This window comes from Haemorhous mexicanus, chromosome 4 (assembly GCF_027477595.1).
Source record: "Haemorhous mexicanus isolate bHaeMex1 chromosome 4, bHaeMex1.pri, whole genome shotgun sequence".
In the NCBI taxonomy this organism is placed as follows: domain Eukaryota; kingdom Metazoa; phylum Chordata; class Aves; order Passeriformes; family Fringillidae; genus Haemorhous; species Haemorhous mexicanus.
Genome location: NC_082344.1, coordinates 12,231,959 through 12,259,790, shown reverse-complemented (window position 1 = coordinate 12,259,790; position 27,832 = coordinate 12,231,959). Strand labels below are relative to the sequence as shown.

The 27,832-nt window shown below is 42.0% G+C and overlaps 1 protein-coding gene and 1 long non-coding RNA gene across 4 annotated transcripts in view; both read left to right on the top strand.

The window, feature by feature from the left end:
* LOC132326094 (uncharacterized) overlaps positions 1-10,061 on the top strand; it is a 51,124-nt gene extending 41,063 nt beyond the window's left edge. The window contains exons 3-4 of the long non-coding RNA XR_009486129.1: positions 780-889; positions 3,207-10,061. This is a non-coding gene — a long non-coding RNA (uncharacterized LOC132326094). The remainder of the gene's footprint in view (positions 1-779; positions 890-3,206) is intronic.
* A 2,195-nt stretch (positions 10,062-12,256) lies between these two features.
* MAML3 (mastermind like transcriptional coactivator 3) overlaps positions 12,257-27,832 on the top strand; it is a 246,418-nt gene continuing 230,842 nt past the window's right edge. For 2 of the 3 annotated variants that reach the window (XM_059843809.1, XM_059843808.1), the window contains exon 1: positions 12,257-13,865. In XM_059843809.1, coding sequence (XP_059699792.1) covers positions 13,428-13,865 — 438 coding nt within the window. In that variant the 5' untranslated portion in view covers positions 12,257-13,427. The remainder of the gene's footprint in view (positions 13,866-27,832) is intronic. The other variant, XM_059843810.1, reaches the window with a different exon arrangement.

Sequence of the window (27,832 nt, the reverse complement as noted above, 5' to 3'; positions counted from 1 at the left end):
TCAAAGAAAATAAGAATTATATATAAGGAGAAAAACTAATCACAAAGCATTTGTATGTACAGAGTCAAAAGACTCTTCACTAGCCTTACTGAGGTAGTTCAGTGAGTGTCACCTGGATTAATTTTGTATGGGAGGTTCCTGTTAGTCACCCAAAGCAACTGAGAACAGGATTGACAGAGGAGGGGTTGCCATTCTTCACTTTTCTCTCACTCTCATTTTAATCCTTTTCTAGTTTTTTCACTTTCATGTGTATTTTTAGGTTTTCACTTGTATTTTTAATTGTTCAGGTTGAGTTCCCTCATGAAAAAGAAGGACTTGCACTCTTCTTCACTGTCATGGGAACAGAATGATTACTTTTTGATTCCAGGTAGCACCCTGGAATTCATGGCAACAGGTGGGGCAATGCTGGTGGCCTTGGCAAACTGCAGGGCCTGTTTGAGATCCAGAACTGCCTGCTATACTCAGTGGAAGTCCTGAGAGCTCTTCTGGTGCAGAAGTAGAGTTCAGCAGCAGTCCATGGGTGTGCAAACTTCCCAGTCACAGCCATTTCCACGAGTGCTCCTTTGATGCCATGGTGGCTGCTATATTGTGCTTACAGTAGATCCCACCTTCTATTCCACTCTTCATTCTCTCAATTCAAGGGTTGAATGAAGGTCCAGACCTTCAGATCTGAATTTGCTGTTCTGTGACTCTGACATTCCACTTTATTGCTGTTTGATTTTTCAACCTGACAAAACCTCACTTTCATTTTCTGATTCATTTTTGTGCTTTCTCTACAGTAAAATCTGCCAGTCATGGGAATCATATGAATGGTTCTGTGGAGCCTGACCCAAGATTGCTGAACTCATGGCTAAGTGCAGAATTGGACCTCATGCTCCAGAAGTGAAAGGTTATTGATTTTAGATAATTTTAAAATAATGCCATAGGACTTGATACAGCTACTCTTAGTCTACTCTAATCCTGCTTTTTGTTGACTCTGCCCTTGCGAAGGCACTGCTTTCTGTCAGTGATTAAGAGGAGAGATTGGTTTTCAGTTCTGTGCTGATTCAGCACACCAAAGAATCAATACATTAGCAAGGACTCTGAGGGAATTTTAAATATTGGTAGAGTACCAAAATTCTACTGTTACTATGTCTTGGAGGTGAAATTCCAATGTAATTACTGTACTCCCAATGTGGGAGAGGTGACAGCTCTCTGAGTCATAAGAGAGAAAAATGGAGAAACCTTGTATCCAGTTTTTGGCTTGTTAGTGTCACTTCTATAAAATTATGATGTGCAAAATATAGGCCTATAGAGCTAATATGCATTCTACTGGACTCTTCACTTGTTAACAAAATGACATTGACAGCTGAATAATAATTAACTCTGCCAATTCAGTCTCTTTGCACTTTATGGAATGATACTCTATAATCTTGAGGTGTCTTCTTGGTTGTTCTTTTTTTTTTTTTTTTTTGTATCTGCACTAAGTTAGATGCTTTTATAAATACAATATGTAACTTGGTTAGTTTTGTTGGATCATGAAGTGTCCTTATGCACATAAAGCTCCCTAATCTGTACCTCCACCCAATGGTGTGACACTGACATAGAAATTGAAGTAGTATGCCATTAAACACCAAGGAAACCCCACCAAAGAAACATTTTATTTTTTCTCAGCTGGCTGAGTGCCAAGCTGAACTTGGGACAATACGGGTAAAATGGGGTTAAGGGAGTAGCTGCTGAATATTCCAGCTTGAGATGATATGTGACACAGAACTTGCCTTGGTATCAAAACATAGCTAAAAAACTGGATGAGTAACTTAGATTAATAGGAGAAATGGGAGTCAGGTGAAGTGGAAAATGAATGACTGTACATCTCAAGGACAAGAATTAAACAAAACTCAAATCTATACATAAAGGTAAACCCAAATCTATACATAAAGGTATTAATGCTATACCCTGGAAAAGTTAAAAATGCTATTATTTATTTCCTGTTTTATGGGGTATTGTTTATGGACTATGTATTTCTGCAAAGATAGTGCTTTAGTGGTTTTAGAAGGTAGTGCTAGATTTCTCTAGAACATGTCCCACGAGTCATGGGAACATTGATGAGCTCAAAGGCCCAACAAAGTGAATGTTGTGTCTGTATCGCCTTATTCAATCAGAATGCCTTGATGAGCTATCAAATACTAAACATGCTTAAAAAACAAGTCACCTTGAAATATCTGTTGCATGAAAATCATTCTATGTAACATTGATACAACACAAATATTTGTTATAAACAGGTGAAAGAAGGACTGGAAATTAGGGTGTAAACCCCTCATCTGGGCATGCTTTCTACATAAAATCAACTGTAATTATAATAGCAATTAGAAAGCAATGCCCCCAGTAGTTTTGGGATCCTAATAAATAAAAGAGGTACCAGTATAGGTAGCAGAGTGAAATGAAGAATCACAGGTACTGTCTTTTGCCACTTCTCTGTTCTGTGGCTCATAAATGCTCTGCAGAGAGGAATGATGACACTCAGGAAGGTCTGAGAACCACATGCTAATAGATGCTAATTATTATCATTGTATATTTCAGGCAAACTCAGGAATCAGAACAGATACACATGAACACTCAATTATGTCTGGTTACATCCAGGAAAACCAGAAGTCCTTTTGCAGTTGTTTGTCAGTTTACCAGCCACTACTGCCCTATTTTATATATATATATATATCAAATTCACACAATTACGTATAACGAATACATACACACATATATAAGCATATATATGCATATATACATATATAGCTTGCTGAACATTAAGATTGCTCTTTAGAATGACCTAACACCCTTGGATTCCATATCTTTGGGGACAATAGAGGTCAAAATGCTCACTACTGTTGTGTTCATTTCAACACGGGGGACGATGGGAAAATGAGAAAGTTTACCAAGAACTGGCAAAGAATCCACACAAGACAATTAAATCCATAAAGATGTAGACTACAGAAGGAGACCCAATAGGCAGCACACCTGAAGAACAAATAAGCAATCATGGACAAACAGCAAAGAAAAATAAAGAAGGTGTTCTTCCAAAAGCTAAAGACATATGCAAATGAAAAAAAAACAAAAACAAACAAACCAAAGTATCATAAATACTGATAGATATACTCCTATAACTATTATGAGTCTGAGACCTAACTACTGAGAATAAAAAATTGGTCAATATTCTTTTTTCAATCCATCAGGAAGGAAGAAATTGTCAGTGAGTCTGAAAATGACAAGAGTATAAACTGAACTCTCAGGGAGGGCAAAATCACTGGAGAGAAGATGAACAATTTATATCCTTTGTTCACTGTGGAAGATGGGTTTGATAACCTTGACAGGATTCCAGGTGCCCACCAAGGCTGCTCTATCACAGCACTCCTCATCTGGCCAGGGGAGAGAAAATATAACAAAAGGCTCATGAGTTAAGGATAGGGAGAGATCACTCACCCATTACCACCATGGGCAAAACTCCTCCCTGTCCTTCTGCACTGACCTTGGTGTTTGCAGAGTTTTTTTCTGTCACATACTTTCACTCCTCTCTGTGGCTGCAGTTGTGCAGGGCTGGTGGTTTCACTTTCCTAAATACATGAGCCCATAGGCATTACCACCATCACTGATCAGCTCAGCCTTGGCCAGCGATGGGTCCATCTTGGAGCTGCTTGGCATTGACTCCATCAGACATAGGGGAACCTTCTGGCAACTTGTCACAGAAGCCACCACTGTAGCCCTCCCCTTCTACCAAAACCTGGCCACACAAACCCAACACGAAGAAATCAGGGAAATTATCCTTCCAGAGTCCTTTTGGGGTATTCAGGGAACCTGGCAGAGATTGTCTCTAAAACTGAAATACTTGGAAGTGTAAGGGTACAAAAGGCAGGTGAAAGCAGATGGATCTCCAGGATCTGAAGAATTTACCCATTAATTCTAAGAAAACTCAAGGATGAAATATCTACTAAAAGCAGCATGTAACATATCTTTTCACTGTTCCTCAGTACATGAAAATCAGGTGTCAAACGTGATGTCCATCATTAGAAAAGGTTCAAGGGTATCCAGCAACTTAAAACTGACACCTGTTCCAGGTGAATGACTAGATATTGTAAGAGAGAGAATTAGTATCTACCTGAAAAAATATTATCTTATCAGTGAGAATTAATAAAGCTCTCAGAGTTCTTCTAAAAGGGTCAGAGATATATAAATGAGGATCATCTGACTGATAGAGTCAACTCAGGTTTTTAAAAGACATCTGACAGAATTTTTTAATTGACGTGTTTTAGGAAAATCAAGCAACACAAAACTGTCACTGGCATAAGAAGGAAGATGCTGAAATGGATTAGAATATGATTTAAAATATGGGAACATAGATAGATCATCACTGGGTGGAAGAAAATGGTCAGTTCTTGCACAGGAGGGAGAGCACAGACAGAATTCCATACTATTCCATATATTCTCAAATGTCCTGAAGAAGGGAGGTTATCAGCAAGGTGACAAGGCTTTGCTGCCTATAGAAGGTTATGCAAAGCAGTTAGGATGAGGAAGACTGCGTAGCCTACAGAAAGATTAACTGTACAAAAAGCAAGGTGCAATTCAGTATAGATAATTGTAGAGTGGTACATTTGGGGAAGAATAATCCTATCTTCACATCTTGGATAATTTCTAAGCTGACCCAAAGATCTTCAGGAACAACACCTTTGCATTATGATAGACAGTTCCATGAAAATATCACTTAGCAGTAGTAATTCAAGAAAAAAAAAAGTTGGGAATGATTACAAAATAAATAGAGAATAGACCAGAAAGGTTTGTTTTGTTCAAGTCTGTTCAAGTCCATATGCTACTGCAAAAATCCAGGGTTCTGGTCCATTTATCTGGGACAGGATACTCCAGAACTGAAATTATTCGAAGATGACCAAGGATGGTCAGAGGTATACTGTGATTGCCATTATAACATGCAAGAACCCATCCATTGAATATCCATTAATCTTATTTGGAAATACACGACAGAGTGGGAAGGTAAGAAGGAGTTTGCAGAGCTGAGAGGTCTGGAGAAAAGTAGAGAGGGATTGACTTTTTCCTGGCTCTTCTAATTCAAGCATGAAGGATATTGGATGACAGTAAAATCTGCATTCAAAACAAACCAGAGGAAATAGTTCTTCAGACAGCCTATGTGGGACCTGTGGTGGTACTCCTCAAATGACTTTCTGGGTCAAGGAATTTGTAAAGAGACAAGGAGAGACTGGAAAAAAACTTTGGAAGAGATGCTGCAGAGTCCACTAACTAGATAAATCACATAATCTGACTTGAAAATGTTTGAAGGCTGGGAGGCAGTATGTCCTTACACTGTTCTGTTTTTCCTGAGTGTCCACTCCCATGGCTACTGTGGGAGATGGAGCACTGTGCTAGATGAACCTGTGGTCTTAACCAGTAAGTTCATATATAATCTTCTCATTGTACACCAAAGTCAGAATTAAATAAATGAAATTATTAACAGCTTAAATATATTTATGGCTTTCAAGCTCCCTAAGTAAATGTAATGCTATGAGAATTAAGGACCAGAAGGAACTTTAAGATCCTAATCCACCGCTTTGTTCCATGGCAAAATCAATTACATTGGTGTCCTTAGTGACAAATTTGTCTTACCAGTTCCTAAAGGTTTCAATGATGGAGACTCAATGGCCTCATAATTAATCTATGTAAATCTCACTATTCATACTATGAGAAGGATTTTTCCCTGTCTAACTGGAATCTAGTCAGCTGTTGTTTTCTGCAAACCCTTAGCTGCAAGCCTGAGCTAAGACTGGAGGCGTCCTAGACTTCTGAAGAATGTTTTCCAGTAACTTCCATGACTCTGGAAATAGCCTGAACACAGACTTGGTTTTTAATGTAGCTCACAGTTACTTGTTTTTTAGTTTGGTTAACACGACTGAGCATGGTCAGGGATTATTTCTGTATCCTTTTACAATTTTTCTTGTTATTCTAATGTCTTATCTCTTTAGCATCTTCTGGCTTCAGGTAAACTTTCTAAACACAATATGTTTTGAGTTAGCTGCAGCAAAACCAATTTGAAAGGTGTGTCTACAGAAAAAGTGGAACAAAAAGATTTCTTTTAAAATATCACTGAAAACCAGCATGTAGTTTTTTATTTCCTGGAAGGTCTAATTCTGGTTTTGTAATTCACTGTAGTTCTGTAATTCACTGAACTGTATGTGTTTGAGATTAAATGTTTGATCCTTCTTACATGATGCTACTCAGTTCAAGCAAACTCTGCTTCTTGCAAATGATCATTAATTGCATTCTCCATTCTCCAGGTACCTGATTTGACAACAGGGTTCTGCCTGGCATAAATGTTAAGCACCTACAGAGTCAACTGAAGTTGATGTGGGCTGCTCTAATAAAACATAGTGTGCTCTGAGTTGTGTAAGCCTTTATAAAAAATCAGCTCAATTGGGGCATTTTAGCAAAACCTCTTAAGCTTTATTTCCTTGTTCTCAGTCTCTACTCTCCAATGTAAGAGCATTGTCTTCTCACTTGCCATGAATTGTGAAAATCAGTTTGTTGGTACAAGTGAAATACTGGAGCAGGAGTGGTAGCCATTCTTAGGAGACGAATGTCTGTGAACAGGGTTTAAATTAATAAAAACCCATGAGGTGATATGAGGATCTAAAAGGGGGAAAAAAAGTGTTAAATATGCTCCTCACTGGTGAACACTGACGATTCTTTGTACAGAATGAAACAAACATCCTGTGGAAAAACAGTGTGTCACGATGTATTTGAAGACTTCATCGCGCTGTGGATTGTGCAAAGATTGCACAAGTGCTTTGATTTTGGTGATTTTAAACTCATTGCAAGGCTACAACCTCAGTGATGAACTTTCAATACAGGTTTGCAAAGGTATGTCATGTAAAGGTTTATTTGTAGGTTGTAAAGTCTAGCAGTTTCAATGAAACAACACTGTTGTCAGTCAGCACATTGGCCCAGGGAAGAAAATATTGCATTTCTTTTCTTGAAGATGGAACTTACAAAAAATTACCACTATGGTAAATTACCCTTTATTCCTAGTTCCCTGTAATTTAAGAATTTGTAAAATTGTTCCTATTTGAATGTTGAACTTGATTGGTTATGCCAAGGATTGCAGAACAATTTTCAGTTTCTCATACAGAGGAGGATGAATGATAGTTTTCAGTAGCTTCAGTCTGTCTTCTGGCTCAAAAAATTCAAAGTGATCATGTTCACACTGGAATTCTTATAAATGGCTGATATCTATACAGGAATTGCCTTGGAGAAAAAAAAAAAAAAAAAAAATCCCCTGACCGCTTCCTCATTACCAAAGCTGGGCGTTTGATTTCAGTGGTAGGGGATTTTTTCCTTGTTTCTCTGTGAATTCAGGCTATTCATTTGAAATGAGGCAGTTATTACTGAGAAGCAGTGGGCTACTCAGTTTAAGAATGACTAAAGAAATTTAAGTTTCTTAATGTATATTTCTAGTGAAAGCTTCAAGGATTCTCCAGAATCATCTCTCTGAGATTTTTCCTAGTGTCTTTCCTTCTCATTGTATCCTCTCCACTCCCCTGCCTCCCTCAGTTATTCTCTTGAGAGCAGTGTGACAGATCAAAGGCTGAGATGGGGCCTATGCCTGGAGTGATGACTTTCCTTTCCCCTTCAGCCTCTCTGCTAGCTATCTCCATGGGTGTCTCCTACAGCTGTTAGCATCAGAACTAGACCTTCAAATTAACAGAAGGACATAACTGTGGCATATCAGAATTAATTCTCTGAATTCTTCCTAAACTAAGATGTATGGTAATAATACTGATCTGATAGGATAGTGTGTGGACAACAATGCCCATTTATGGCATTTACTTTTCTTCTTTGTGTTCTTATTATGGCATATCTGTTATCAGAATAGGAGGGAACAAGTCCACATTTTGCATTCCTTCCCCATATTTTTCCAGCCCTCATTCAGCAGAGTACTTAGGTGTGTGTGTATCTCAATCCATTTGCCTGTCCTTTTATAATAAATGCTGAATTGGGGCTTTCAGTGTTGGTCACAACTGGAAAGATTTTGTAAAAATTCTGATTTGGATTCCCCATGTTCTACAACTTGACATGTACAAGCTGGAAAATGTGTCTTGAGGGTGTTTTGGTTTTGTTTGTATTTTCACAGAGTGATCACTCCAGTTCCTGCAGTGCCTCTGAATCTGCCTTTTGCAATTTGAACTTGCTTTCTTTGTTGCTTCCCCTTCCTCCCTTTATTGTTTAGTTCTTATGTTCCTCTGAAGCTTTGATGATTTTTTCCTTGACTATTTACTGCAACTTTTTTTTGCTCCAGACTCAGTTCATCCCTTGAAGAATCTCTACAGTTCTGGATGTTCTAACAACGATAGCTTTTGCCTACCCCAGCTGTCATGAGAATTTTTGCCATGCTGTAGTGGGATTTCACAGATATATTCATTCATGGAGGTTGTGGGGTTTTTAGATTTCAATGGACCCTCAATATATGGCTTTGTTTTTACTATTCTCCAGATGTAAAATTATTCTCCAATTATTCTTTTTTTGGCCATGGATGCATTAGGCAACATGCACTTCAGTAGCTTGTGGTAGCAACAGAAGCACATTTTGATTTGCTGTTAGGTAGCACTGTGTCCAAAAGAACTTTCAGCAGAAATCCTCTGAAACCCTTTTCAATATATAAGAAAGCTGCTCCTTGCAGATCCAAGAAGTTCAGAGTTACTCAGTGAACATACTGTGTGGTTGCCTCTAGGTTTGCTTTCCAGCAGATGCCCATTTCACCATGTCATCCGCTGATTTAGACATAAACCATTTAATTACAGTAAGAGCTTTCAGAAAGGTTTCTGCCCAGGTGGCCACTCTGAAGGTTAATCTCTTGCCCAGGATGGTTTGAAACTTGCTGTCACAATGATTGGAGCTTCCAACCTGAATGGCAGTGCCAGTGCCACTAAAGTGTGGTTTCTAACAGAGTGGACAAATGGGACTCCCATTTGTCCTCACAGTGGTATTTTTCATGTTGCCCATCTTCTGAATAACTCTCTAGCTCAGTTGACCAACTGCAGTTACTCTGCAAAGGCATATTTTATGTATTTTTATGGAGTCCCTCCCACTAATATGACTAGCTAGATTATCTGTAAGGCTGTGCTTGTTCTGAAACCACTATTGATTAAATGCTGAGATGAATTTTTTTTAGAAGCTGTCATTGGAACATGCTTAGACTGCACTTGCTGTCAGCTTAACAGTCATGTTTCTGTGTCTTCCTCTAAATTCCTCTCCCAGCTGGGCTCTTTCATATCTTCGCATTAAAATAGTTCCTTCCTAATTAGACAGATCTCTGTCATGATAATCATCTTGAGAATGTATGCTGTATTTTCATACTGTGTATCTTTTCACAGATCAGACCTGTTTTATCATTTTTCAAAATCCTAACTCACTGAATAGATCTCTCACCAAGCAATCATCTCCTGTAGCTGGTAATTAGTGTCCTGTCAGCTGATACCAGTAGGCATTACTATTCATCTGCTGCCATCAGCAAGTTCATCTTAGATCATTTAGAATTCTGATAGATTTGATTCTTTTCAAATTCCAGTTGTGAAGATGGTATTCCAAAGCTGATGTGCAAACACGGGAAAAGAAATGTTGTAGTGCAAAAAACCACATTTGTGTGTGCAAAGGGAATTTCTACAGAAGAGGTGTTTGTTTGCAAATCCATGGTCACGAAAGTAAGAGCACACACAATCATGAGTGAGTCTGTGATTATGTCTGACTATAGAACATAGTTGTTTGGTCAAGGCTGTAAAGAACGTCTGTTTTAATGACAATAATCAGTAGTTAGAACAAAATTGAGATCTCTCTATTTCTTGTATTGCTCAGGCTATAGTACAAGGAATTTGTTTCCTGTTTTTATTTTTTCAGTCTCAGAGGCTTAGCAGAAGTGTTGTCCTTCTCAAAAATTGGATTTAAATAGTTCACTAAATAGCTCATTTTACTTTAGCTTTTTAGAAGCTGGTAATTGTTTATGTAAGTGTCCTTAAAATAAATGATGCAAAAATGAACTGTGAAATCTTACCTCTATTATGCTATTTAACAATTGCCACTCCATACTTGGCCTTAAAAGAAAAACCTTCCATAAGAAGAAAATTTTTAGTTAGCTCTTAGTTGCTGAAAGACAGCTGTAAAATAACAGAGGGCAACTGTCATTTTTTAATGAAATGAAAATTCTGATTCTGTTGATTGTATTTAGATATAGGAGGGAGTGCATTACCTTATAAAAGATTGTTCTGTAGAATAATACAAGAATCACCACTGTGCTGTTAAAATGACAAGGGAACTAAATATATATTTGTTCAGCTTTGCTTTAACCTCAGCCAATTAAAAAATATCTTTCAGTCAGAATCAAATGTTTTTTGAATGTATTCAGATGGAAGAGTTTTGTGTTTTGTTTCTTTCTTCCTTTCTTTGGTTGGTTGGGATTTTATTTCCACAAAACTGGTGATCTATTTGTTTGCAAAACTTTTAACACTAAGCACTGGTTATTCCAAAACTTCTTTTACTCAAATCATCACCCTTGGGCTGTGCAGCCTGGCAGAACCAAAGTACGTAGCTGAGAGATAAGAAATTCCTACATTTTAATAGGCTGAAATTAAATTCTATAGCAATGCAACTTACACTTAAAAATTATCATGTTGACAACTGCCAAAGTAATATACTGGAAGTTAAGGTGTGTCTGTGTGACTTCATAGAGATTGAAAAATGCTATTAATTGCAGTTGTAGGAAAAGAAGACAACTTCTGTAAAATGCACCGAAAAAGTAGTCTGTAAGAAGACCATTGCTTTTACATGTATTTCTGACCCTGTGGGTGTAATAAACACTTCTTTTTTTGAACTCGAGTGCTGCCCAGCACTCTGTGGAGCCAGGCTGCAGCACACGAGCTTCGGGCTGCAGGGGGCACTGCTGAGGAATCCAAAAAGTACTCGCTCTAAGTTAAATGTACTTCACAGCCCTCTCCCTCCCTGGCCTGATTACAGTTTCCATGTCAATTTTAAATTATTATTATTATTATTATTATTACTCCTGAAATTCCTTCCCCCCCTTCTTTTTTCCTCTTCTTTCTGTTCTTACATTGAATCTTAACTATTCAATTCAGTAGTTACTAGAGAAATTACAACTCATCCCCCGTCTCCAAATTAAGAGAGGCACAAATCTCTATAATTGACTCAGGACTGCAGTTTCCCCACGTTCTTACGCTGCTTCTGAGCAGAGCTGTAATTTTCCCGTGCTGGTTCTGTGATAACGTAGAAATCAATGATCATGAAGAACTTCAAGTAAATTCACTGTGGTTCTCAAACTGATACTACAGAAAAGTTTTCTTTTCTGGGGGGAAGATGTGTCTGTTAATCCCTACGTAGGGACGATACTAATTGCTATTTTTATTTGTCCACTATTATGTTTCATCTCAACATAGTCATGAATTGTGGCAATAGGCATGAAATCAACCTCAAATTTCATACTGCTGGGCACTTAAATAAGACAAAGACTGCTCTTTGTCACTGTATCTTAGAAATAGTATCCTATGCTAATCTGCAATGGCAAAAATGAAGATGGTTTAAATCAGATTACATTACCAATGCATGAGTTCCCAATTTTCATTATATCAGCTGCATGTTAGAGAACACGGGTGTCTCTCTGAGATAATTCTGCTCTATAGAGATGTATTAAAAAAATTGGAAGCGCATTTCTCACAGGGTTAGATAGAAAATAACACTCAATGACAATTGTGGGCGCAATAGCTTTGTCTGCAGAATGGTTTAAAACTAGATTCCCGGGATGTTATTCTTGATCCATTAATCACCCGCGCTCTATATGGAGGCAGCCACAGTTCGCTCGGACAAATGTCGCTGCCCGACGTGTCATGTTTCTTCTGTTGTTTAAAATAGAAAGTTCAGCCGCGTGCCGGGGAGGCGCAGGGCTCCGCGCTCCGCTGCCATTCATTATGCAACAGTTGACACAGAAGGGAAAGGCGGCACACGCCGCTCGGCCGCGGGCTCCGGCCGCCCGTCCGCCCGCCGGGCCCCCGCCTGCGCCCCCCGGCGCCCGCCCGCGGCCCCGGTGGCCCGGCCCCGCCGCTGCCCTCGCCGCGGCTCCGAGCGCGGGCACGGCTCTCGCTGCGGCCGCCGTCGGGCCCCGAGTGCCGGCCAGGAGGCACCGCCCGCTCCTGCGGTGCGGGGAGGCCGCGGGGCCGGCAGGTGTCGGGCCCCGCTCGCTGCCGCTCGCCCCACGCCGCCGCCGCCGCCGCCGGGCGTGAGCGCTATGGGGGAAGCGCCATGTCCGCTCCTGCTGGGCGACGTCCGTGCCGGGTTTTGCACCTTGTCCCCGGGTCTGCCTCACGGCCCAGAGGAGCCGCCGCTGCCGCCGCCGCCGCCGCCGCTGCGGTGTTTACTGTGCGCTCCTGTCCTGATATCACTCCGCTGGCATGGAGGAGGAGGAGGTGGAGGAGGAGAGCATTTGATCATTGTGATGGTGGCAGGAGGAGCAGCAGCCAACACGACAGAGCAAAGCGCTAGGCTGTATCAGCTCAGCGTTTGGCAGAGACTTCAGAGCGCTACTTTTTTTTTTTTTCTTTTTCTTTTTCTTTTTTTTTTTTTTTTTCTCCTCTCCAGCTCGGTCCGGATTGTTCATGTGTTTACTTCCCCCAGCCCGAGGATTTGCTATTTAGGTTCCTGTTGAAATGCAACTGAGCAGCCAAAGTACTTTGCGAACACGGTGCGGCATAAACACCAAAACTTTTTTCTAGAAGGAAAATACAATAAGCAAGCGGCTTTGCCTGTCTTTTGATGCCGTGGAGTGCGAGTGAGTGTGCCGTGTGTACCCAGCGTGTGCCTGTGCTTGGATGTGTGTGTGCGAACGTGCGTGTGAACGGGAGTGTATGTGTGTGCATGTGGAGGGGCGCGTGTTTCTCCTTATCCATGGGGAGAGAAAGCTTTTGGCAAAATCTCCGGAAATCTCATGGAATCTGTTTTCAAATAATGGATTATAAAAAAAAAAGAGGAGGAAAGGAACTGGTCTGATATCTCCTGGAGTTTGCTAACCCGAACTACTGCTGCTTAGTTTGTTGTGCTTTTTGTGTGTATGTGTGTGTGTGTGTGTTGGTTGTGTTGCTGGCGATAACCTTTTAGCACCTTCTCTATTTCCCTCCCCCCTTCCCTCTCTCTTTTTAATGTTTTGGAGCTTCTCGAGAGGGATTGGCTGGGGGAAAAGAGAAACATTTGCTTGGGATCGCTGTTTCCCTGATACATGATGGTGCCCCTTTCCCCCCCCCCCCCGGTTCTCTAAAAAGTATCCCATCAGGACCCCAGAGTAGACTGTATGTGTGAAGTGTAGGATAAAAAGTTCTTCCAAAATAGTGTGCACGGGGACGAGGATGGGGGATTTTGCAGCCCCCGCTGCCGCCGCGAATGGCAGCAGTATTTGCATCAACAATAACCTGAAGAGCAGCCTCAGCGGGGCCGGTATCGGGGTTAACAGCACTCCCCACGGCCCTTCTGCCGCCGCTCCCGGTAACAATAACGCCGGTAGTGGCGGCATTCCCAAGCACAGCACGGTGGTGGAGCGGCTGAGGCAGCGCATCGAGGGCTGCCGGCGGCACCATGTCAACTGCGAGAGCAGGTACCAGCAAGCCCAGGCGGAGCAGCTGGAGCTGGAGCGCAGGGACACGGTGAGCCTCTACCAGCGGACCCTGGAGCATAGGACCAAGAAAACGGGCACCGGCGGCAGCAGCAGCAAGCAACAGCACCAGAGCAAACAGCAGCAAGATGCTGAGCCCGCCACGGCGGAGCAGAGGAACCACACGCTGATCATGGTAAGGGGATGCGGGCCGGGGGGCGCAGGGGTGGCCGTCCACTCCGCGTCGCTCGCTGGGATGAGCTGGAGGTCCGCCCCGTAGCTAGTCAAGGGGGAACGGGGCTCGACTCAACTTTGGCAGGGTCTCTGACGGGACGCTTCGCAACTTCTCACGGTCTGGGGTGGAGGGAGCGGACAGATTTTTTTTTTTCCCCCCGTCCCCTTCTGGGGACGGGTAGAACTGCTTTGGGGTAAGGGGGAAGGAGCGGTGCCAGGCGTGCGCCTTGCCGGGAGCCGGGGGAGGGTTTTGTGTGTGTGTGCGTGCGTGTTTCGCCACGGCTTCTCCGTGGGGGGGGCTTGCCGCCTTTAAATCCCCCCGCGGAGGAAGGTGGAAAGGTGACTCCGCAGGCTGGGCTGGAGGCTGGAGGAAAAGTTGGGCAGGTTTCTCGCTTGGGCTGCCCCGGTGTGTAGCATCCCGGCTCCCCACGCGAGCTGAATTGCTTCCCAAAGTTTTCTTGGGAATTAAAGAGCTTAGCGAGGAGCGGAGGGGGGGAAGGGGGCGGGGGCTAAGCCGGTAGAAGCGTAGCGGCAAGTAGGAAGCGGAGTTTCCCACTCCCAGGCTGCACCGATGAATAATAAGAGGCGTGGGGGGAGCCGGGCCCTGCGCTCGGCAGAGCCTTATTTATAGCTGGTCGCGGCCGGCAGCGGTTCTGGTGGGGGGTGCTGCTGGTGTTCGTCCCGGCCGACGGGGGCAGACGGGCGGCTCTGCCGCGGGGGACACGCGTGTGTGTCCTGACGTGTCCCCGCGGCGGGGCGGGGGTGCCCGGCGCTCGGGGGCGGGCACCGGGCAGCTGGGTGCTCGCCGTCTGCCGGGCGCACAATGGGCGGTGGAGAGCGGCGGGGAGGAGGGGAGGTGCGATGGCAGCGTGCGGTTTACAAGCTTCGCACGTCCCTCCCTCTCGCCTCCCTCCGCTGCGCGGGGAGGCGCGGCCGGGCGGGAGGGTCCGGCAGGGCGGCAGCTACTACCGGCCTCCGGGGGAGGTCTCTGTGACAAAGCGGCGGGGTGGCAGTCCTCCCTCTCGCCCTCCCCCTCCGCTCCGTGCGTGAGAGGAGGGAGTGTTGTGTTTCTCCGGGGCCGCGCCGAGCCTGCCCAGCCCCGGCCGCAAGTGCCGGTTCGGTGCCGGGCAGCTCTTCCCCGGCGGGCAGCACCCTTCCCGCTGCCCTGCCGGGCGCTTTGCCTGTCCCCAGCCCCGCTTCCCCGCGGTGGGCTGGCTGGAGGTGGGGATCGCTTCGCCAGCGGCAGACAAAAGCTCAGCGCCGAGTGCAGCCCCCGCCTCCTGGTCTCGGGAGCGCAGCTCGGCTCCCGGCAGCTCGGCGCATCTCCCGGCGAGGCCAGCAGGGAGGCGGGGATGCCGAGGGAGCGGTGCCGGGTGGAGCGCGGACAGGAGCCGTACAAAGCGGCGGGGGTGGCGGAGTGCGTGCGTGTGCCCTTCGCAAACAGGAAGTAGAACGACCTCACTGACATCTTGTCGCTTTCCTGATGTTACCAGCGAGGCATAGCCACGTTTCTTTTCCTTCTGGCGCTCTTCCTCAGGAGCGAGGCTTTTAAATTCACTCTGCACCACAGCACTTTGCCCCGGCTTACACCTACTCCCGGGGCAGCAACAGAGTCACTCCCTAGACCCCGTGAGCAGGGACCATCTTTTCGTCAGCCCAGCTGTCCTCAAATCGCTTTTCACACCTCGTGCGATTTTCCGCAAGATACAGGAAAGGGGCTGGAGGCTTAGGAGACATTCTCTGAAAGACTTCTCTCCAGGGCAGCGTTGTGGTGCGCTGTGTCCCCATCCAGCTCCAGAGCAGTTCCGGTGCTTTTGGGCCTGGGCTAGCGGTGGGTTGTCCTTTCCCCTTATTCCCAAGCCCCGGTGCAGAAGCATTAAAGCCAGGATTTTTAGATAAGCAAGTAATTGATCTTCCCGTGAAGATGTGGGACAGAAAGCCAGAGCTACAATGTGAAAGATGTAGAAAGGAAGAAGTTGAAGGAGGAAGGGCAGTTTCAGCTCTCACTGTTACTAGATCCTTTCTGGCTGGGACATTTGAAGAACTAAGAGTAGCCTAATCAAGAGGTAGCTTGGTATGAAATTCATCGTAACTCAATTCCTGTGCTATGGTCATCATGTTATTTGAGTATACTCAATGTGCCCTATGCTTTTAATCTTAAAAACATGAATTCTACTGCCTCATTACAAAAAAAGACCCATTTCCGATTTTTTATAAAAAACATACAAATGTTGTCAAAAATCTGCTTTGCCACATCATCTGCTTTGTTTCACTTGTAAAGTGTTAATTATGATTTTTGACTAATGTCTAAGAACACTGGGGAGCACCCATGGGAACATGAAAGCAGTACATAAATCCCAAGTAATTACTCTTTTTAAAGCAGTTGAAAATTGTTTTCTCTCAGACATTTATGCTTCTTGCAGTAAAACCAAATGCAAACTCCCAACTTCTTAATTTCTAGCAATCATAACAGTGTGGTAAGTTTAACTATTTATGTGCATCATAATTTTTATTTAACAAAATAATTCAACTTAATTATTTTTTTTTTTAACATGAGGAAAATGTTAAGCACATTTAGGTGTTTTCTCCCTTTCTTAATTCTCTGGGAAACTCCAGTGGAGAGTTTTACAGTGGAAGAGTCTGCTGAGAATCTGCTACTGCTTTACTCTTCTTTTTACACAAAAATAATTGTTAGATTTTTCACTCATATTATTAAACTGCATGATTTGGAAAAGAAACTGAATTAAATGACAACAAGCACAATGAGGCCAGCAAGAAATGCTTTTTCTAATTATTTTTTTAATCAAAGAAAATTAAAGGAAAATATAATCTATGTCTGTGTATGTGTCCTCCAAACTGAGAGATACTGAGAAGGGAGGGGAGATGTTCTTAATCCAGGCAACAAGTCACCCAACAAACCCTCCCTGAAGCTGGTACTGACACTTGCTGAGTGTCCTTCAGCAAGCTGGGTAAAAAACCCAAAGATATCTTTAGAAGACAATTATTTAAAGACATGCACTCTGATTTTCTTCACTGGCTGGAGTACAAGTTTGTGCAGTGATTCTTGTAACCTCCCCCACAATTTGCACCCTCCCTCCCAGAGTTCATGGAAGGCACTGTGCAGTTTCCACTGTTTGTGATTCCGTGTCAACTGACAAGAGGTCATCAATGGAAGCCTTTTGTCAAAATGCAGTGTGGGAGCATAGGCTTGGCTGTATTTCATGAGTTGCTGATCTACCATGAATTTGCATCTTGTTGTAGAGAAAGTTTTCACTTGCTGAGTTTTGAAATACCTGGATTTATAACTACTTCAGCCTCTTCTGTTGAGGAGAACAGTAGGTTACAAAACTAGTTTGCTCATACACAGGCATAGACTAGGATGTGCACAGAAATTAAAATAGTTTATAAATGTCTTTGTGGACCTTTTCCCCTTCCCTTGTTCAACCTGGCAAAAACCAAAGTTATTTTCTGTGATTTTGAGTTGGATTATTAAAATGCTCTGCCAGCCTGGTGTTCAGAGGAAGTATTGGGAAAATTTGCAATTAATCCAAAACTCTGCTGTTCATATTTGGATCAGTTCCAGGAAATAACAACACATTATATCAGTTCTTTGGTTCTTTGTGAGCTAATCTGCTTTCTTGTTTCCTTTTTTCAGTGCAAGAGTCTTCTTGGCTCTGCATCCATGTTATGTATGGGTTTTCAGAGGTTGTAGGTGTGTGTACACACATATATTATATATAGAATAAATAACATATTTAGTATATAATAGCCAAATACATAATAATAACTGCAAATTATATCACCTTTTTTCTTATCCCTGTGACTGTTGTTCTTACTGTGCATTCTTTGTCCAGTTACATGTGTAATTATCATACTGGTCTTCTAGTACACATTTATTTACATCTGAGCTCTCTTGTAAACTATAAAGAGGCTGGAGCTACTTTTTCCTATTTTAAGGCCCTTCAAGACTTTTTTTTTTAAATTTAGCACTGTTGTGTGTTTGATAGCCACTGTCTTACTCTCCATTTCTAACTCTAAGTTAGTCTTCCAGTACTTAGGAAATTGTGTTCTAAACACTTAAAATGTTATTTAGATCAGAGAAACTAGTGACAGAAGTCAAATAACCTATTATATCATCTTTTCTGTTCCCCTGCCGAAGTATACTATGACAATTCAGAATTAGTTAAAGTCGGAGAAAACACAGCTGGAAACATACAGTATTTTCCAGTCCTGCTCTTTACCAATTCTGGGCTAAGGCACTGCCTTCCAGAAGTTAGTGATCACGTTGCACTTCCACCTGAGGGAAGGGAAATGGGCAGGCCACTTCTTTCAGCTTTCTCGGTATAGGGACAGAATGACATGTCCAGAATTATAGAAATCTGGTTATATGTCTTCCTTTTTGGTAGATATTCCACCACTGAAAAGTTCCTTCCTCCACCTGAGTCTCCTATTTTTGTTGAAAAACGTATCCAGAGTGAGAAGTGGAACATCTTCATTTGTCTTAGTGATTCATGGATAATGCCAGTACTGGAACTGAGTGCCACAGAATGTTGTCAGGCCTGTGAGGAGTTTGTTAAAGCTTACACCTGCTGTATTTAATATGTACTTGTGCATATGTTCGCAAATGTGAGCACATTTCTTGTGTTCTTTCTTGTGTAGTATTGCTATTCAAATGACTTTACAGGTGCTTAAGGGTTCATCGCTCACACTATAGGAAAAGTCTATATCTCTGACATTGCAAAGATGAAAAAAGAAGATAATTTTTTAGATGTTTTATTTTCCACAAGAGGTCAAATACTTGTAGCCCTAACTCATGCCTGATGACTAAGTAGGATTAAGCATCTCTTCAGTTAATAAGCTATGTCTGATCTTGCTCACACAGGGGTAAAGTCAGTAGTAAATACACAACAGCGATGATACCAAAATTAAATCCCAGGCCAGCAATGCTCCTTCTCTTTCGTAAGCATCATAGAAGGAGTCATTGTGTAACCCTTTTTATTTTCCTTTTCCTATAAGGGTGGATCTCTGTGTCTTTCTTACTCCACAGGCCTCTCCCATTTGTTTTCTCCTTTTAATACCAACTCGGGCTTGATGCGCCTGTGTGATTACTGTCCTTAGGACAAGGAGTTTTTGTGCTGACCTCCTTTTGCAGCTAGTCAGCACAATAGGTTTCAGTTTAGCAAACTGAAAGGAATGAAGAGACTCTTCACTTCAAGCACTGCTAGCCTCCTATGACCTTTAATGCTCTGATGGAAAGTGTGTCCCTTTCAAAGACAGCGGCTCGGGTTATTACAAGCCGTAGCTGGAGCAGGGCAAGTTGTATTTTGACATAGGGTATCCAGTGGTAGTGAAATCTCAGCTTCAAGTTGACCAAACAGAATGTGTTGAAAATCCTGCAGTGAAATTCTAGGCATTGTTAAGTTCAGGAAGAGCAGCTTTGTCTGGAACACATCAAAAACTCGTTCTGCTAACGCAGCGCCAAAAATATTAACGTGTGATTGTTTTAGGACAATTGGTTGTGTTTAGATTAACCTCAATTTACAGTAACTTGACCTAAATCTTAAGGCTTCACAAATGGCCTCAGCTGGTGTAACCTGAGCTGCCAGCGCTGAGGAAGTCTCCTCTTTCCTGCTCTTGTCGGGGCTGTGTTCGCTGCCTTTGCTAAGGGCGGCTCTTGCTTGCGCGGCCCCGCGGGTTCACCGAGCAGGTAGCGAGGCAGACACGCTCCTTCCTTTTCCTCGGGTTACTTTTTAGCTGGATCAGAGCCATCATTTGTTTGGCTGTCCCTCCCGCGGGTAGCACAGTCTTACAACATCTTAATCCTCTTGTGAAATCCAACGCTTATCCCAGGATAAACATCTGGGACCTCTTCGTTCAAACATGCTTACCTGGTAGCATGCATTGAACCTCAGCTGAGTTACACCCGGTGTCAGTACACCACTCTGTTCTTGAGCACAGCCACTGAAACAGGGGCAGCTGTAGGGAGCAAAAGAGTCAGGGCTTGTTTTTATTTAAACACTTGCATGTATGAGACATTTGGTTACATATCACTCCAATATGTATAATTCATGTGAGAGATGTGCTTGAATTAGCAGAGGTTTAAGAACAGGCCTGACAGCCAGTAGCTGCTGGCTGGAATCCTTCAAGACTGCTGTTTTGTGAATTGAAATGTGAGATACAGCCTCTGACTGGAGTTATGAACCTGTGATCAGTTTTGCAGTCTGGGGTCTCACAGGCTATTCAGGTAAGCAGCATGCTTGTATATTCAGTGGGAATTTGGGAGCCTTAATAATTTGAAATATATATTTTCCTAGTTTGTCTAAGCTGGTGAATCACAAAATCACATAACTTTGATTGCTCTTTTTCTTCCCTCTCACTTAGTTTCCCGATGTTTGCAGCTCAAAAGTCCTACAAACTGCTTCTGTTTGCTTTCTGAATACTTGAAACTCAGTTTCATAGGGCTAAAGAGAAAATGACTTTTTAAACTTGCAGTAGTTAATAATATTGCAGCTGCTGAAATTCTGTACTTACAGGAAGAGCTGCCTTCTTTCAAGACTTCCCTCTTTCACACTGATTTTTTTTGCCTCCACACACAACTAAATTTGGTAAGGAGATAAGAATAATTTAATGTTCAGTTGACCTGAGAGAAGTGTGTCCACCCATAGGAACTTTGCATTTTCTAGAAGTTGGTGAAAAAGCTAATGCTTCAGTGCTGTTGGTAGCACAGATGATCTATTGCTGTTTGCTTGCTGTCAGTTCTTCACAACCACAGCACACAGAGAGCCGGAAAGAAATTTGAATTTATGGCTTTCAGAATAACTAAGGGAATAAACCAAAAGATTAACAGGTCAAGGATTTCTTTTTCCTTTTTCTTACGACTTTCTGTAAGGTTTCCAAATAGGGCTCTGTAGTGTCCTACAAGTTCTCAGCTCTCATCACCTCAAGCTTGGTGGAGTTGTGCTTTCACTGATGGAAGGCGGGGCTGTGCCTCTTCCCGCCTCCTGTCTTCACTTTTCTGTCTCCTCCCTACATTACTTTTACTGAGTGCCATGCAGTAACACTTCAGGTTTAATGGAACAAATCAACTTCATTTTCCTCTGCTCTTCAGATTCAGGGGAACAATTGTTCAGTGCTGCAGTGAAGGTGTAGTTTATTCTGCATCATCTTTATGACGCTTGTGAAAATCTCGGGCCAATTCAGAAAGTACTTGGATATTGTGTACCTTGGAAAAGAGCAGAGAATTGGTTTTTTAGCCTTACTCTGACCCTGGGCAGCATCACAACCAAGAAGCCAATATGCCTATGTATGTCTGTTTGTGCCTGGACTCACACACTGGTTTTTAACTGTACTCCAAGGCAAAGTGAAAATATTTATGATCAGTTTTGATGGTGAAAGGGGATGTAATAGTCCAACAAGTTTAAGAATCACTGATACATATCACCCATTTTCTATATTTGCATCCTCTTTCTCTTTCCTTGAGCTCATATCTAATCTTCTGTGATGTTTTGGCACTTCTGCATTGTCTTTCATCTAAAGGAGGAAGGGAGGTGGCTATGGCAAATGAAATTGTAGAAGAGTTCTGGAAAGTATAGGAGTTTTTTAATAATTCAAGATAATTCCTTACATTAAGGAGGACAGATCAGCGCTTTGCCAAAAAAGAAATGGTTGCATTCCCTACCCCTTCTGTTCATGCAGAATATTATATTTGAGACTCTCTAGCACCTGCAGAAATGACTTTAAATCTGACTGCCTTACCTCACACTAGCTTTGGGCTGCTAAATGGATTGTTCCATTTCAGATGTGATCTGTGCTGCTGTTCCTTTTTGTCTTCAGAGCTGGTGGCTGTTTTTCTGATTTCTCTGGATTGCATTCCAATGCATGACTGAGGCAGCAGAGGGGAAGCTGCTATTGACAGTAAATAACCAATTTTAGCAATGTTTTTGGCAAGCATTGTTGCTAGTCATTGTACATATTTTTAGTTGTCATCAAAGCAGGTAATGTAGCTTTGAAGGCTTTAATGGGCTGTAGATTTCTGTAACTGAATGGGGGTCACATTGTTTGAGACTGACTGAAGTGTTCTGGTGTGTAATCCATGGCTGAATATGAAGCAGTGGTTTAAAATAATCTGTAGGTCCTTCTATTATTGCATGTTTCTGGGCTGAGCTTGCAGTCTTTGCCTTCCAGTAAAAGTGGAGCTATGATGCTGAGGTTGCAGTGCTCTCTCTTCCCCCCTGCCCCCTCCCTAATTTGTGCCAGGTAGTTTGTACACTGAAAGCTTTAAAGGCTGGATTGCTGTAATTTTGAAAATTTACCTGAGAGAATTTGACTTTACATTTTTTTCACCCCATAGGATTTTCCTGGAGCTTATTTTTTTTAATCCATTTTAATATGTATTCTACATCATGTAAAACAAACAAACAAAAAAATCCCACTTATTTTCTTTCCTCCTACATTTCATTTACAACAAAACCACGTTATGGTCACAGTAAGGTTTGCTACCCTTCTCAGTAGCACCTTTGCTGTGGAAAATGTCAGCAGTGGGTAGGGGGAATGAAGAATTGTGAATGTAGAACAGAAAAACCAGAATTAATTTTGACTATTTTTGAAAGTTTCACCTTTCATTGTGATAAAGTGCCCATTTACTTACAGCCAGACAGGGGTTCTGGGAAGTTAGGCATGGACTACATTCTTTTCCACCTAATGGTGTCTTCACATGGTACTGCCTTGGGGCTAATTAGATGAAGGAGCTGAAACGAATGTTTTGCAGCCATGAAGCAGGGTGGTCTCAGGCTGCAGTCCTACACCTATACAGTCTGCCCGTGGTACCAATGCGGGAGGGCAATGAGCTGTCTGGGAGGAAAACAGTGGGGGTTTTTATGTGTAAGGTGAGGGTACCCAGTGCCCTCCTGGGGAAGATGGACTGGAGGAAAGGGGAGGCAGAAGGTCCCATGAAGTTTGCTTTAAACTTCAGTGATCAAGTTGATCAGCAATTCAGAATATCTCCTGTAATTTTGCATCTGCTGTCCTTTACAGCTCTGCAAAGACAGCAGTTTTACTCCCAGGATTCATGCATGGAGATCCAGCTGTGCTTTTCTATGGACCAACCAGTTCTAGATATTAGGAAAAGCTTCTTTGCTGACAGGGTGTTCAGGCATTGGATCACACTGCCCAGGGGCGTGTTGGAGTTGATATCCCTTGAGATATTTAAGAAATGTAGATGTGGTACTTAAGGACCTGGTTTAGTGATGGGCTTGGCCATACTGACTTAATGGTTGGATTGATGATCTTAGGGTCCTTTCCAACCCTCCAGCTGAAAGCCTGGTAGTTGTGGTGCATGGCTGGAGTTAATTTGGGAAGGAAATACTTGTACAGTTTATGGACCATCAGGCAGAACATTATTGGAGGTGCTTTAAGGAATACTGCTATAGTTACCCTTAAGGGCAAGGGGATGATCCAAAGTGTAAAGGATGATGAAGAGAGTATATTTTCAATTCAATCTAGTCCAAACAAGACATCAGGTGGCCACAGCATAGATATGTATCAGGTAGGTGATACCTGTCCTTCCTGTAAGGAAAGAAGAAGGGGGGAGGGTTTGTGTTAATTTTTTTGTTTCCTAAGTTCCTTCTGAAAATTGGTAAACTTGGTCTCTTGATAGAAGAAGGAAAAACATTTGCTTGATCTTTGCAGGGTGATGATTGCATTTTGTTTTGGCTGCTCAATGTGTTGTGGTCATTTTAATTCCATGTAGAACAATAACAAGGTTAAATAATTATGAAAGGCCCACATAACCAAAAAGTTATCACCATTGTGATGTCTTGACTTGCATATGGAACTTGAGGTAACATTGAAGCAAGGGGCTGTGTCCAAGACAGACACTCACATGTAGTTTTATTTTCCTTCTATCTGAATCCAAATCTGGGCAATATGATAATAATTGTATAAGTTAGTGATTAAAAAGTTCACTGGTTTGGTTTTTTTTTTGTTTGGGTTTTTTTGTTTATTTTTCTGACCTGCCTTCTCAGATGTTTTATTTCAGAATTAGCTTATTTGCTAGAATTCAAGCTGTTAGCACAATAGGTAGATAAGAGTATTAGCAATTTGGTATTTCTAGTGCAGTGTGTTCCCTATGTTAAGTTTCACTAGTGGTTACTAGTGGAGAAGATATTGTTTCTGGTTTGAAAATCATTTACTTCCCAAATCTGTGATTTATCTCTAGTGGGTAGTGAATGCATGGTAAAGATATGACATAAAGTCAAGTAAAGGGTTTATGGGAGCAGGTTTGGACTAGCTAGCTTGTCCCTAAATTTAATGGCAGGAGCAAATCGTTCTGCTTGTCTCAAATAACAGAATATGTAACAAATTTTAACCAAAGTACTTCACCTCATGGGTTTGTTTTTTTTTTACTTTTACAATATGACTTTTTTTTTAAGAGGAGATTTTCTAAGCTCTTCATCTATACACTTAGACATTTGTGAATGTAGAAAGATGACTGATAACTGAGGCCAGTAAAGTGAAAAACTATGACTGAGTCATGTACACTGGGCTCTATGAGAAATGTAGTGCAAACAGACTCATAAAGTATTTCATAATTTCAGAGGTGCTTTTTGTTTTCAAATACACAGTTCTTACATGATTCAAGATTTAGTATTCAAACTGAGGTTGAAATGTCTTTCCTATTGTAAAGGGAAGAAACTAAATGTCTACACTTGTAAAAACTTCTATTAAAGTGATATCAGGTGTATTTTTTAAAATTAAACATCTATATTTTTTCCATTTTATAATACACTTTACCCAAGGGTTAATTTTATAGGATATATTTCTTGCCTCTTGGTTTGATTAGTTGGAGGTTTTGTGAGGTGGCAGGTTTTTTTCTATTCTTTGTTGGTTTTTGGTTGGCTGGTTTTGTGGTTTGGAAGGAGAAGCAAGAGGGTGGTGCTTCAGAAATGCAGACACCTGAGGAATCAGATGGGAGGACAGGAAAAAAGTGTGGGATGGATGGAACCCAGACTGGGGTGGACAGAGTGGAGCTAAGCAGACATCAGCTGTAATAGAAGGACAGAAATATGTGAGAGGTTGTTGGATTTGTTGAACCAGTCTGAAGAGCAGAGCTTTGCCCCTGCCCATGTACTTGGGCTTCACAAAGTCAGTGAGAGAACAGGGAATTGTAAGGAGCACGGCTTTTGCCACCCGGAGTAGCCAGAGTTTGGTGTTGGGGCACTTAAGAGGGCCATGCTCCTGGTCAGCTGCAAATCCCAGCTGAATTAGTTGCTCTGGTTTTCTTGCTTTTCCAGGTCTCATGTCCATCAGAACATTACAGTGTGTTATGCTGGGTGATTTTCTGCACTGCTGTTAACTGGGTGGTGACCTTTGTTTTGTTCAGATTTCAGGAATTCTAAACACTTTCCAGTGACATGGCTAATGAATATGGATGGCAATCATTCAGCAAATGTAAGCCTCTGCACAGCAGGCTTGCTCTTCTTAGTTACTTGTTGCATATTCCCTGGAAGTCACCAGCAGTTTATGTGAAAACCATTGCCTAGGTGACTTCTTACATGTTAATGGACACATGTGTGTATTTTAAATCCTTCATGTCCAGATCCTATTTGCACATTTCTAAAGTTGGTTTAGTAAGTGGTGTGGGGTTTTTTTCCTCCTGACGGATTAGTTTTGTTTTGCTACAACAAGCTGCATTTCAATGCACTTTCCCCTCCCCTCTATGCATATGTCCACTGCTAATACAAATCAGTTTTTAGAAGTGATTGGTGTGCAGGTAGAAGGCAATGTGTGTTTCTCAAACCAGTGGAACAAGTGGAAAGTATTTTAGGTGGTTTAGCACAGTGTTTTAGTGGCTGACTGTGATCCTCTTTTCTGATGGATAGGGAGAACTGTTCAGCAGTGTGCTGCAGGCACACTCAACAGCTGTGAGAGATTTCCTTTCCCTTGGGTGGTACTGCCTCATATTTTGGGAAGAGAAGGAATAAGCTTCCGTTCCTGAGGTCAAAATGCAGCACCTAGCAGCCAGGATTTTTGGAGGATTTACATTTAATTAAGCCACAGTTATAGTCTTGTCCTCTTGTTGTCCAAGCAATCCTCTCCATGCCTTAGTATATGAAATTAGTGCTTCAGATATTTGGGGTGATTTGAATAGCCTTAAACAGGTGAGCTTGAAAATCAGTGCTGGTTTTCATCAGATCATCAGGCCATTACTGTCTGAGGCAAAAGAGTTGGGTTTTTCCACAAGACTCAAGAACTCTTCACAGTGTTTTGTAATATGATTTGTATGATCCAGAAGTCTGCCTTTTGCAGACTTAGATTGTTTGGGGAGTTGACAGAACAAAGTTTTATATGCCATATTTCATGTTTCAGTCATAATACTGAGATGTCAGCATTCCTCCATTAGTAATCATTCATAATATTGACATTGCAGTAAGGGTCTTTGTGTCACAGAGTCGCCTGCTTTGGTCTGGAAGGTGGCAGAAGGACATATGTAGCTGACTATGTATTTTCAGCACAGTGTTTTATCTGTCCAAGAAGCCTCTGAGCTCAGTTTGGGCAATTTGGCTTTGGCCTTGAGGTAAAGACCAAGAATGATATGGGCACTTATTGGTGGGAGGGCATGGGAAAATCCAACCAGTTTCACACCTAATATGTAGGCTGTACCATGAGAGAGACCCTTTCCTTTCCCCTGGGACTGTAGAACTGAATGGAAGGTCTCATATTATTTTGGTAATATTAAGTAATAGTGTTCTTATTTTCCTCTCTCATTATTGACAGCTGTGGTTTTGTGTTGCTTCTGTTGTTCTGTAAATATCAATGTGAGTCAATCTCTTCTTCTTTGTTATGTTGTAAAGAGATTGTTTGTATAATGAGATATAAAAGGTCTCCTGTAACTTCAATTTAGTTCATCTTTGAGACACAGAACATGTAAGAAAAGAGACAAATTGAAAGATGTCTGTGGTGACAGAAGTAAAATCTTCCTGGTAATATTTAGAACAAATTTGGGGGTATATCTTGGAAAGTACTGATGACAGTAACTGTATACTGCATACTACAGTTATGCAATGTCTTTATCCAATACTTGCATAAAGAAATATCCTAATTCCTGTAAGAAACTGAGTTTTGGCAAACTGTGGGAAAAAAGATACTCCAAAAATCCCCAACTTATTGCTTACATTTGAGCCATTTGTATGGATGATTTTATTAATAACTTTTTTCTGTCCCACCTCAACACTTCCTGGCCCTGTTTTCCAATACTCCCTATATGTAAGTTTTATTTCTAAACCTTAGAATTTAGAAAAACAGAGCTGTCATTTCTCACAGTTAAGAAAAACAATTAGTGTATATGAAATTTCTGGAAGTCCTCTACATCTCTGCCAGGAAAAAAACCTCCCTCCCTGAAAGTTAAGAATCCACAAAGTGTAAACTATTAAAAACTAATACAGACCTTAAGAGCCACATGTCAAGTGCAAGATATCTTTGCAAGTTTAGGAGATATTAGATTCAAATGATTGTTGAGGTGTGTTGGCTGGGCTCATGACTGAAAGGAAGAAGATAAAAAAGATTTTTGTTTCCTTTTTTTCCTCTTTTCTTTCTTTTTTTTATTTTTTCTTTTGTCTTTTTTCCCCTTTTTTTCCTTGTTTCTTTGTTCTTGTTTCTATTTTTCTTTATTCTTCCCCCCCTTCTTCCCCCCTTTCTTCCTCCCTCCTTTCTTCCTTCCTTCCTTTCTTTCCCCCCCTTTTCTCCCCCCACTTTTTCCTTTTCCCTTTCACTTTTCTTTCCATGGTAGGGGCTCATGTCAGTCCTTCAAGGGGAAGAGACACAAATCTGAAATTTTACTGGTTTTGAGTGTTATTTTGTATAACTGAGGTAAAAGCACATAAATTCCTCACAGTGAACCTGTACTACATCTCATACATGTGTGGATATTAA